Raw genomic sequence first — 12,020 nt, 5'->3', positions numbered from 1 at the left:
CAATTTCTTTTCACAAAACACATAGGCCTTGGTTCTAAAGTTTATTAATGGAAATTTATTAGTTTGATGTGTTGTCATTTTTCAAATGACTTGACTTTATTTATTTATATTAAATATATAAGCTAAATTTTCCAAATCACTGAATTTGATTTTTAAATCTAGAGCAGTGTAGAGAACGGAAATAGAAATTATTTTCTTAAATTATTTCTAATTTGAAGTACTAAGAAGTTTATTCATTCAATAGGTACTTATTGAGCACAGCCAGTCTAGCACAGTGCCTGGCACACAGTTGGAGTTCAATAGCCATTTTCAAAATAAATTATTGGATGAGCATCTGATCTAAGTTTGACACCATATTTAGAACTGGAATATAGGAATATAAGTGAGTTTTTGTCAGGCAAATGAGGTGGGGTGGGGACAGGGGCCACTCTATTATACTCTGGGTAGCAGGAACATGTCCTGGCATGAGGTATCATGATGAGGTTCAAGGGAGGTCTGTATCTCTCAGTCTGTGGGCAGTGGGATCCCTAAAGATGTGAAAAGGCTATGCAGCATTGGATTTCTATTTTAGAGAGATCTCTTTCACATCAGTATGTAGGATGGATTTAGGGTTATGGTTGGGATGGGCATAAAGTCAAAAGGAGAGATACTAATCTAGAGGTTACCATGATGACTTAGGAAAGAAGTGATGATCAGCTGGGTTTGATGGCACATGCCTGTAATCCTAGCAGCTCAGAAGGCTGAGGCAGGAGGATTGAAGTTCAAAGACAGCCTCAGCAAAAACAAGGCACCAAGCAACTCAGTGAGACCCTGTCTCCAAATAAAATATAAAATAGGACTGGGGATGTGGCTCAGTGGTTGAGTGCCCCTGAACTTCGATAACCAATACCCCCTCCCCCCAAGAAAAGTGATGATGAAGACCCTTCTTGTTTTGTTTTTTCTTTAAAACTTAAACTCTCCCTAAGCTTTTCCATATAAGTTAAATACTCCAAATCCTAAGACATGGCTCAAGTCTCTAAACTATGCAGTTTTAAGAAGACATAAAATGAATTCCTGTCTTCCAAATCTTAAGCCATATATATATTAAGAGGAAAAAATGAAAAAGAAGGAAGAAAGAGAGAGAGAAAAGAGAGAGAGAGAGAGAGAGAGAGAGAGAGAGAGAGAGAGAGAGAGAGAGAGAGAGAGAGAGCGCAACCATGATGAAATTCTGTGTTTGGACATTGGATTTGGCTCCTCATCAAATGGCAGAAACCCATTTCTGCTAGTGTTGACTCATCCTGCTGGAAAGTTTCTAGACTATTGTACATCTTAGCCAGAACTTCCTTCTGATTTTCAATCTAAGCCACATGGAAATAATATTAAAAGGAAGCTTGTGCACTTTGAATTATATTCTAAATCCCTCTGTTTAGGCTGCCCTTCCATGGCCCAATATCCACCAGTAGGAGGCATTATCTGAACACTGTTGGGAAATATGCATTCCTAGGGAATGACATTGTTTCCTTATCTGGCTGAATTCAGCCTGAGAAGGAGGACTGTTGTTTCTAATGAAGAAAGAGCTCCACCCTCGGCCACTGCCACAGCTGCGGAGTCAATAGCAAGGGCAAAGCATTTTCCCTCTTTGTGTATCTCCAACATGGATGCTTTTCAGAGCATGTTAAAATTCTTTCTTAACCAGAAAACTGCTATTGGCTACAGCTTCATGGCTTTACTGACCTTGGGAGGTGAGCGTCTCTTTTCACTTGTGGCTTTTAAGTGCCCCTGCAGCTCTGAGAATACGGTCTATGGGTTGGTTTTCCTTTTTGCTCCTGCCTGGGTGTTACTGATCCTAGGATTCTTTGTGAACAACAAAGCATGGAAACTCTTCACAGGTTGCTGTGTGAACCCCAGGAAAATCTTCCCTAGGGGTCACAGCTACCGCTTCTTCTATGTCCTGGGCCAGATCACTCTGAGTTCATTGGTGGCTCCAGTGATGTGGCTCTCTGTGGCTTTGCTTAATGGAACTTTTTATGAATGTGCCATGAGTGGGACGAAAAGTTCAAGACTCCTGGGACTGATTTGCCAGGGCAAGCCCAAGGAGTGCTGGGAAGAACTTTACAAAGTGTCTTGTGACAAAACTAGCATGCTACCCATGGAGAATGAAGAAGTGAAACTGTCCCTTCAAGCCCAGTCTCAGGTAAGAACAAACTCGCCTGTTTCTCCCCGCAGGAGCTTGAAGTATTCTCTGTCCTCCTTTCAGCCAGGGTAGAGTCGGAGTTCTGCCAGAATATTTTGAAACTAAATGGAAATTGGAACATGATGCAGCAGAAAGACAATCTCAGGAAAAGCTTTTTAGAAGTTGGATGGCTCAGTAAAATTGCTGATTGAATTATATCTTTTCCATTTCCGAAAAGAAAATATCCTCTGGGTTATGTATATGTAAATGCTTAAGTACTTTAAAGCAATCTCTCTGGGATGACTTTGTAAATAATGCATAACACCAAATCACAAACTGAGTGTTAATGGCTGAATGGTAATTAAACATTACTATCTCCTATCAAATATTCATTCTCTAACTGCTTTCTTGAAATATAAGCACAGCTTATCCATCTATTAAAATACAGCTGAACCAAATGAGCTACTACTTTTTAAAGTTGTATGTAATTTAATTAGTGTAGGGATTCACTTGAGTGGTTCTGGTGATTGCTATTTCCATGTAAAGATATTGTCGAGATAGAAGAATTTTCTATACAATGTAGGACTCTGAAGTCTTTAATAGTAAAAACTGACCATATTCTCAAGGGAGATTACGTCTTTTACTCTTTTTGTCATACAGCTAAGAAAGTTCTTGCATTTCTTTAGAAGCTTAAGATATGGAATTTAGTGGAAGAAAATTGTAGCTTCACCTAATTGATGCAGGGAAGTAGCTACCATCTGTCCAGGTATATGAACATAAATTCAGATGTACAGCCCTTCCCTGGCTTTAGGAAAAGAATGTGAGTAGTAGGAAATGCATTCCCCAAACCAAAATAAGCAGTAGACAAAAAGATTTGTCTACTGTCTACAATTTGGCAGGAATACTGTTTGTTTCAGAATAAATGTACTGAAAAGAGTATGATTTTGCTTTTTTGACAAAGATTTGCCTTTACAACACAAACAGCAAACTCTGTTCTTAAAATCATATTTTCCAAAGCTGGTTGGCAGTAAAGTTATACTTTCTTTATAAACTGATAAGCCAAAAAAAATACCTCAAACAAAATCTTTTGTTTAGTACATAAAGTACATCTTAGATAAAACATGTCAGGCTCCCAAATGTCTTCCATCTTTTGTTGAAGGAAGGTATTAATTACGAATGTTATGGCAGAATGAATGAGTTATGGTTTATGTCCTCAGGCACCAGGCTGTTCAGTCAGTGCCAGGTCCAAACACTTATCACTGTGTAAGCTTTTCTTCTCTAAACACAGGCACAAGGAAATCATGCACATCCTGTCATAGCTGAGACTGGGCACAATGACATGTTGACTTTTCAGCAGAATGAGAAAGACCTGGGGCTTATTCCTATGGGAAGATGCCCCAGAGATGTGGACACAGGGAGTTGTGGCAATAGCAGGTGCTGACCATGAGGTTCAGATAGGCAAAAGGCAACATACAGTTCAGACCAATAATTGGGCATGTGGGTGGGAGTGGGAAAAGTACATTCATCCCTGGGTGGGGCAGAGCAACAAGAAATCCAGCTGGATGACTCTATTATTAAGGACAGTCAACTGGAGTAGTGGAATGGATCAAGACTTGGAGTTAACTGGCTTTGGGTTTGAATCCTGATGCTCCCACTCATGAGCTATGTGACATAGAACTTGTGTTTCAGCTTCTCTGAGCACCAGTTTTCTCATGATGGGGGATAATAACACCTACATTGGACAGTAGTTGGAAGGTCTAGCACAAAGCTTCTAGAACACATAAGTTTCCAAGTTCTTGAGAAAACTGCCAGGGTTTGGGGAAGGAGACTTATGCAACACAGGACCCTAATAAGGGCTGGGGTGGAAGCATCTACCACACTGTAGTTGGAAATGTGGATACTGTGAATTGAGGAGAAGGACAAAAATATTCAGTGTTCAGCACTCAGGTGAGAGCAGGTCAATGCTAAGGTCAAGCCTAAGAAAGATGAGGATCTGAAGCTGATCATACAGTTTCTGAGCTAGAATTAGCTCAGAAGCCTAAGTTGTAAGGAAAGAGGAAGTTAGAGGAAAGAAGTAGGAAGCCACAAGTCCACAAATGACTGAAGTAAATTTGAGGACTTTCACATGATGGTTGTTTTACTTCATTAATCATAAGTATAGAAAGATATTATCAGTTCAGTAACACTTTTCTATAAATGTATATACATTTGAAAAATAGCATGTGATAATACCTAATACACTTGTGTGTCCAACATCTTTTCACTGAATCCCCCCAAATACCCTCTGAGATGGGTAACCCCCATTTTACAATTGAGGAAACCAAGGCACAGGGAACATCCATAGCAAGGGGAATGCTAGGGTTTAAACCCAAATAAGCCAATGCAGAGGTGGAGTTCATGCAGAGGCTGAGACCCTTTACAGTAATCCCTCATCTGAGAGTGAGAGGTTGGGAACCACTGATATGGAATTTCTTGTGGTTCTGTTTTGCTCTAAATGGGTTCATTTGCAGATTTTTATTCTATTTTCAAATGAGCCCATCTGTTGAGGGATACTAAGGGTCATTGGAATTAAATGTTGAGACGATTTCAAAGAGATCTATTAGTTGTTAATTAAATATAAAATTAATTTCAATTGTGGAAAACAACTTGAACAACAAAAATATTTAGGCTTTACTTTGAGATATGTAGACTTGCATTAAAAACTAGAAACATAGTGGGACCCTTCTTTTTTTTTTTTTTTAAAGAGAGAGTGAGAGAGGAGAGAGAGAGAATTTTTAATATTTATTATTTTTTAGTTCTCGGCAGACACAACATTTTTGTTGGTATGTGGTGCTGAGGATTGAACCCTGGCCGCACGCATGCCAGGCGAGCGCGCTACCACTTGAGCCACATCCCCAGCCCAACGGGACCCTTCTTATCAGAGAGGATATAAATTTTGTTTTTTCTAATTACCAAAATTCAGACGAATAATCCTCAAAATTTGGAATGACCCCAATTTTTTTTTTCTTGGCACTTAGAGAGGCTTTAAAATGTCCTTCTATGTCTGTTTTCCATTTACCACAGGCAGTAAGTAATGACTTTTCTTCCAGAGTGTCTGCTGCTCTTTGTAAACAATGTCACATGGTAAAATTGGCCTCTAGCCATGTATACACTACACATTTATCAATGCTTAAGACACCTGACTAATGAACTGGTCAGTGTTCAAATGATCACAATTACTGATGCATAGAATTTTTCCTTCTAATAGCTAATATTTTGGGAGCACTTGATTTATCCAATTCTGGAATAAACCCTACTTTTTATTCTTTTCCATTTGCTGACCTTTTGGTTATTTCTTTGCATGGCAACGATGTTGGGTAGGAGAACAGATATTAGGTAAACTCTAACTTCATGTTGACTGTTTAAAAAGTGTTTAAAATTAAGATGAATGATTTGAAATGAGGTATGGTAATGACTTATCAACTTAGCTATATGCTCCCCCTGGTTAATTTAGCTGTACACCATCCCAGCTCCCTGCGAATGGATTTTACTTTTACATATCCTCCATATTTTTTTCTTCCTAAGATTCTAGGATGGTGCCTGATTTGTTCAGCATCTTTCTTCTCTCTGCTCACCACTTGTTATGCACGCTGCCGATCTCAAGTTAGCTATCTGCAGCTGAATTTTTGGAAGACGTATACGGAAAAGGAGAAGGAGCAGTTGGAAAATACATTTGTGGACTATGCCACCAAACTGAGTGAGAGGAACCTGAAATGCTTTTTTGAAAACAAGAGGCCGGGTGTCTTTCCCTTGCCCACCTTTGCTGCCTGGGAAGCTGCTTCAGAGCTGCATTCTTTCCACCAAAATCAGCAACATTACAGCACTCTCCACAAGGTGGTGGATGATGGTCTGGAACCCTGCCCCCAGGACGATGAGACCACAATGGTCCTCGTGGGTACCGCATAAACTCTGTAGCTCATCCACCATCACTGGCTCCAAATGCCCAGCGGTTCATTCATTCAGAAAGCTTCCTGCGATATACACACCCATCTTGTGTCTCTGCATTTTTTCATAGCTACCTTCTTTACAAGACAATGACACAAAGAGAAACTGCTTGGAAACTCAGATGAAGACAGTGTCAGGATGTGCTCAAATTGGGGCTAAGTGGTGACACACACTTTTGCATTGGTGGAGGGCTGGGCTTATTAGGACCAAACATTGTTCTAAGTTCTAAGATTTTATGACTTAGTAGACAGATTCATGCAAGAGGATCTGCCACTCTTTATAAATATTGGTCATGGTATCTGGGACTGAATTGGTGGCTTGTGCTAAAGCAAAGTACTCTTCAGTATAGACTGCTTTACACAGTGGGATCTGTGGTGTGGTCAGCAGGAGCCCTTGTTCCGTAAATCCATCCCACTGCTGTTCAAGATGTATGAAATTCTACCATTAGGAATTCTTTACCTCAGAATTTAAAGACTTTAGTTCTCAAAAAGGATTAATCAAAAGAATGTGATATTGAAAATTCAGAGTTTTCCGCAAGTTTTTACTGTATACTGAAAGTGTGCTCTTGGAGCAGGGGCCCTAAGCACTCTCTGCCTTTACAGACCAATTTCTATACTCAAAAATATTAATATTATGTATTAGAACACTTTGCTCAACCCAAAAGTTGTTTTATTTCTTTCTGATTTTAAAATTAAAAACACTTTCATGTTGGGCATGGTGGTGCATACCTATAATCCCAGTGGTTTGGAAGACTGAGACAGGAGGATCACGAGTTCAAAGCCAGCCTCACCAAAAGTGAGGCACTAAGCAACTCAATGAGACCCTGTCTCTAAACAAAATACAAAATAACATTGGATTTGTGGCTCAGTGGTCGAGAGCCCCTGAGTTCAATCCCTGGTACCTCCCAAAAGAAAATTTAAAAAAATAATTTCATGTACTTCTACAAGTATTGTGGGGCCCTGGGCATGGTGTCTACTATTCTGTGAGTATGTCTTAGTTCATTTGAAATAGTGTAATAAAACGCCATAGACTGGGTGGCTTTTAGAAAAATGGAAACTTATTTCTTTCAGTTCTAGAGGCTGGGATTTCTGAGATCAGAGTGCCAGGATCATGGTCAGGTTCTGGTGAGGGCCCTGTTCCAGGCTGCAGACTGCTGACTTCTCACTGTGCCCTCACAAGTGGAAAGGGCAAATGTGCTCCCTCCAGCAGCTTTTATAAGGGCACAAATCTCATGGCTGAAGACTCTGCCCTCATGATCTAGTTATCTACCAAAGGCCTCACTTCCTAATGCCATCACCATGGGGATTAGGATTTTGACATATGAATTTTGGAGTGATACAAGAATTCAGACCATAGCAGGACAAATTGGCCCTGACTAGAGGTCTGGGGCCACTGTCCAAAGTAGTACTGGTATAAAATTGTTTTGCCCTTTTACATTCATTAGAAACAATTCAAATTTAGCCAGTTATGGTGGCGCACACCTGTAATCCCAAGAGCTAGGGAGGCTAAGGAAGAAAGATCACAAGTTCAAAGTCAACCTTAGCAAGTTAGAGAGGCCTTAAGCAATTTATTGAAACCTTATCTCAAAATTTAAAAAAAAAAATTTAAAAGGGCTGGGGATATGCCTCAATGGTAAAGCACCTCTGGGTTCAATCCCTGGTATCAGAAAAAAAAAATCAAATTTGAATTTTACTATATAATATATATAGTTAGTGTGTGCATGTGTATGTGTATGTGTGTGTATGTAAATTCTCTGAATGGAATTGAGCTTAAGGAAGAGGAACCATATTTTGCACTGTGACCCATCCCTTGTGTCACTGGCTGTCTACATCACTGAGTTTGAGAAGGCTAGATATTAGCTCCTTATTACCATGAAACATCCTGACTAACTGAGGGGAGAACCTTGCAAATGGAAGACCCAGGACATGTCTATGATATTGTGATTTATGATAAGAAATGTGCATTTTGTCTTCAGGCCCGTTTTTGGCACAGAGTTTCCAAAACCCTTATGCTCTCCACGATATGTTTTCTTGTATAGTAATGAAATGACTCTTGGCTCCTGGAGGACCTCATGCTGAAGTGCAGAGTAGAGGATGCATATTGGCAGAAGAACCAACCATTACTAGTGGGTTGAAACTATCCTTACACCTCTAGGAAGTAAAGAGGGACTGAAAGGATGAATTTATTACCAACAGTCACTAATTTAATCAATCATGCTTACATAATGAAGCCTTCATAAATCACCCCTAAAGGACAAAGCTTCTGGGTTGGCTGGCAGACTAAAGGAGGCATGCCCAGAGAGATGGAAGCTCCTTACCCCTCCCACCCACACCTTGCTCTGTGCATCACTTTTATCTGGATGTTCCTGAGTTGTATCCTTTTTTGTAAAAATAGTTACTCTAGTAAGCCAATTACTAGCAAGCAAATGAACCTGAGAAAGGGATTTGTAGCCATGTCAGACCAAAGCTGTGGGTAGATTGGGAGCCTACTGCTTGTGATTGGCATCTAGAGTTGGGGAGAATTACTGTGGGAATGAGCCCTTAACCTGTTGGGGGTTCTGAACTTAACTCCGGTTAGTGTCAGAAATGAACTGAATTATAGACAAGCAGTTGGTGTTGGGAAATTGGTCAGTGTGGGAGAAAAAAATATTTTTTAGTTGTTGATGAATTTTTATTTTTTATTTATTTATATGTGGTGCTGAGGATCGAACCCAGTGCCTCACATATGCTAGGCAAACGCTCTACCACTGAGCCACAACCCCAGCCCCAAAACCCACACTCTTGATGGTCAGAATGGAGAAGGAAAAATAAGTTTTTTTTCTGTATGCAATATGCTTTGGATTTTGGAGGTGCAGTAGCAATTTGTGTGTGTGTGTGTGTGTGTGTGTGTGTGTGAGAGAGAGAGAGAGAGAGAGAGAGAGAGAGAGAGAGAGAGAGAGAGAGACAGGACAGAGATTAGGGATGAAAGATGGCAGAGGTTTTGGAATGAAGAGAGATAAAACTCAGCAAATACAAATGTTCCTCCATATCCCTTCTCGATTTGGACTTGTCTGCCCTTAATTGTCTGCTGAGCTGGGAGAAGGCAGGTGGAACTAGTCGATGTCTGTTGTGGAAGCAACAGTTGTACAGAAGTAGCTTACTTATAGGACGTTAAAGATTGAGGAGTCAACTTGGAACATATTTCTGTCATCCTCAACCCAGAGGCTTTCTGAGGTCAGAAAGCTCCTGTTCATGACAATGGTTGCCCTGTTCAAGAATAGCCAAACTGACTAGTAACAAGCCAGCAGCCTGGGGTACTCTTAGCGGCAGCTTAATAAGTAGCAGAGGAGCACATCCTCCTACTGTGGAACAAGTCACCCCACGATGAGTCAGGTTCTCATCTTGATTCCCGGTCCTAATTCCTTTAGAACAGTAATTTGCTCAGGGGGGAAATAAGTCCAAGGAAACTTATCTGTCCTATGAACAGCCTTGAAGGGAATGGGTGGAGATGGAGAGAGCAAATTGTTATCTGTTCTTGGGTGTTCAGAAGGAACCAGTATCTACAGATGGGGAGATAAACTGGTTTTGGTAGGGGAGACTTTTTAGAAGTGTAGACAGTTTGTTGTCTTAAGTTGGGTTCTTTAGAAGCAGTGCCTATCAGAAGAAGCTGTGTGTAACTGATTTATTAAATCACCTATTAGCAGGAGAGACACAAGAAAGAAGGAGGTTTCAAGTGAAGCCTTGTGCCAAATAATCCCATAGGGAATTCTGGGCCACCAGCCTTGGCTTGACCTCAAAATGGGCTCAGGATTTTCAGCTGTGACTAAGCATTGTTCCAGGGCAGGTGGTAGCATTCCCCAGACAATTCTAGGCAAAGAGCCACCAGTGGCCCAGGGGTGACCCTCCAGAAAGGGGTTCACTTCAGTGACTGAGGGATAAGCACCATGCTATTAAATACATGGAGAGTGTACCAGAAGGTTCCCACTGATGTGTGCTATGACAGTCTCCTTCAGGCCTAGAACTGAAGCATATGAAAGACATCCTAGACAAGAGCCCTCTAGTTGAGGCTGACTCCATTGTAAAACTTCTAATTTCTCTTGAAGCCAAAGAGCAACAAATGTGGGTGCCTTGTACTCTCTTACTATTATTGTTCTATTACATAAAAGAAAAGAATTAGAGAGTACTCTGAAAGGAATATGTATAAGAAAGAAATCATTGATACATAACACCTACTTTTCCTAATTTATTCCATGAATAAGTTGTATACAGGTATATATGATTCCTTTTTTTTTTCCTGTGAAGTTCCTATTTTATTCAGACTTTACTAATAAACTTAGTAATTTTAGATACTATTATCATAAACATATCCAATGGCAAATGAGAAAAAAGGCATTTAGTAAAGATTTTTTAAAAAATAAGGCTTGACATGGGGCTGGGGATGTGGCTCAAGCGGTAGCGCGCTCGCCTGGTGTGCGTGCGACCCGGGTTCGATCCTCAGCACCACATACCAACAAAGATGTTGTGTCTGCCGAGAACTGAAAAATAAATATTAAAAATTCTCTCTCTCTCCTCTCTCACTCTCTCTTTGAAAAAAAAATAAGGCTTGACAGACAAATCATTACATAATTCTATATAATGTACTTATACCTTTAAGTAACACATTGCAAAATACATATGTCATATATATATATATATATATATATATATATATGTTTAAAATGAAAATATACATATGGTTTTCTACTCAGGACCTTTGAAGTGTTATACATTTAACATATATACCACTGAAATGTATATATTTAACATGAAAACTTTAAATACAGTATCATATTTCAAGGCCTGGTGATCCACTGATTTCCTATAAGAACTGGTTAAGACTCCAGAAGTCACTAGGTAGCATAGAATTTCTACCTGTTTTCACATGGCATATTTCAGGGATTTCAACTACTAATTTGTGTTATTAGTAGTTGAAATTAGTAGATAGGAATTAGTAGTTTCTATTGTTATAACACATACCTGAGATAAATCAATGTATAAAAGGATAAAATTTATTTTGGCTTATAGTTTTAGAAGTTCCTATCCATGAATTGTGCTTTGGGCCTGTGGCAAGGCAGCACAACATGAGGAAATATATGGCAGAAGCAAAATCACTTGCCTCATGAGCAGGAAACAAAAGAGAGGAAGAAGAAGGGATGGGGTCCCACCATCCCCTTCCAGGTCATGCCTCCAATAACTTAAAGACTTCCCACTATGCCCTACCTCTTCCAACCACCACCTCACCCTAAGTTTCTAGATATTTGGAATAGCTAAGCTCAATCTATGCTTCTACCATATAAGTGAGGTCAACTTTCCATTTATTTATTTTTATTTCCTTAGATAAAAATTATAATTGATAAAGAAGTAATTTTGAGTAATGGAAAGTTCACAAAAAATTTAGAATACCATTATGGTAGTAGTAAAGATGGGTTGGTAAGAAGTGTTAAAGCTTATTTCTTGGTCTCTTTCAGTGCTCAATAATCTGGTAAATTCCAGCCACTAGGAAAGAGTCCAATTACCTGGAGACCATGTCAATGTGAAGATGCCTAAGCTAGTCACACGGAAAAAGAGAGAAAGAGAGACAGAAAGAGATAAAGAGATCTTAACAGCCCCCATTGTTCCAGTCATTCTACCCTAGGTGTCAGGCATACAAATGAAGAGACCATAGTGGAAATTCTAACCCCAGTATAAATGACATGGAGAAGAAGCAGGGAGTCTAACCAACAGCTGGAACAAAAGGCTCCAGATCTAAGGCCCTAGTCAAACCATTCCAGCATTCCCCACACATTTAAGCTATCACAACTGAAGCTGCAGGTTTTGTAGAGCAGTCTCCACTATGTTCTCTACAAACTTCTGACCCAGAAAATCAT

The 12,020-nt window shown here is 39.8% G+C and overlaps 3 protein-coding genes across 5 annotated transcripts in view; 2 read left to right on the top strand and 1 right to left on the bottom strand.

Moving 5' to 3' along the window:
* Trappc3l (trafficking protein particle complex subunit 3L) overlaps positions 1 to 12,020 on the bottom strand; it is a 43,571-nt gene that overhangs the window by 6,903 nt on the left and 24,648 nt on the right. The window lies entirely within an intron of this gene.
* Calhm4 (calcium homeostasis modulator family member 4) overlaps positions 1,581 to 12,020 on the top strand; it is a 47,587-nt gene continuing 37,147 nt past the window's right edge. For both annotated transcript variants that reach the window (XM_078019356.1, XM_078019354.1), the window contains exon 1: positions 1,581 to 1,721. The gene's annotated coding sequence lies outside the window, so the exon portion shown is untranslated. The remainder of the gene's footprint in view (positions 1,722 to 12,020) is intronic.
* Positions 1,634 to 10,673, top strand: Calhm5 (calcium homeostasis modulator family member 5). The gene is made up of 2 exons (XM_005340849.5): positions 1,634 to 2,173; positions 5,717 to 10,673. The coding sequence occupies exons 1-2, from the start codon at positions 1,634 to 1,636 to the stop codon at positions 6,095 to 6,097; spliced, it is 921 nt and encodes a 306-aa protein (XP_005340906.2). The 3' UTR covers positions 6,098 to 10,673.

The sequence above is a fragment of the Ictidomys tridecemlineatus genome, chromosome 8 (genome assembly GCF_052094955.1).
Source record: "Ictidomys tridecemlineatus isolate mIctTri1 chromosome 8, mIctTri1.hap1, whole genome shotgun sequence".
NCBI lineage: Eukaryota > Metazoa > Chordata > Mammalia > Rodentia > Sciuridae > Ictidomys > Ictidomys tridecemlineatus.
This window is presented reverse-complemented; position numbering and strand designations above follow the sequence as displayed.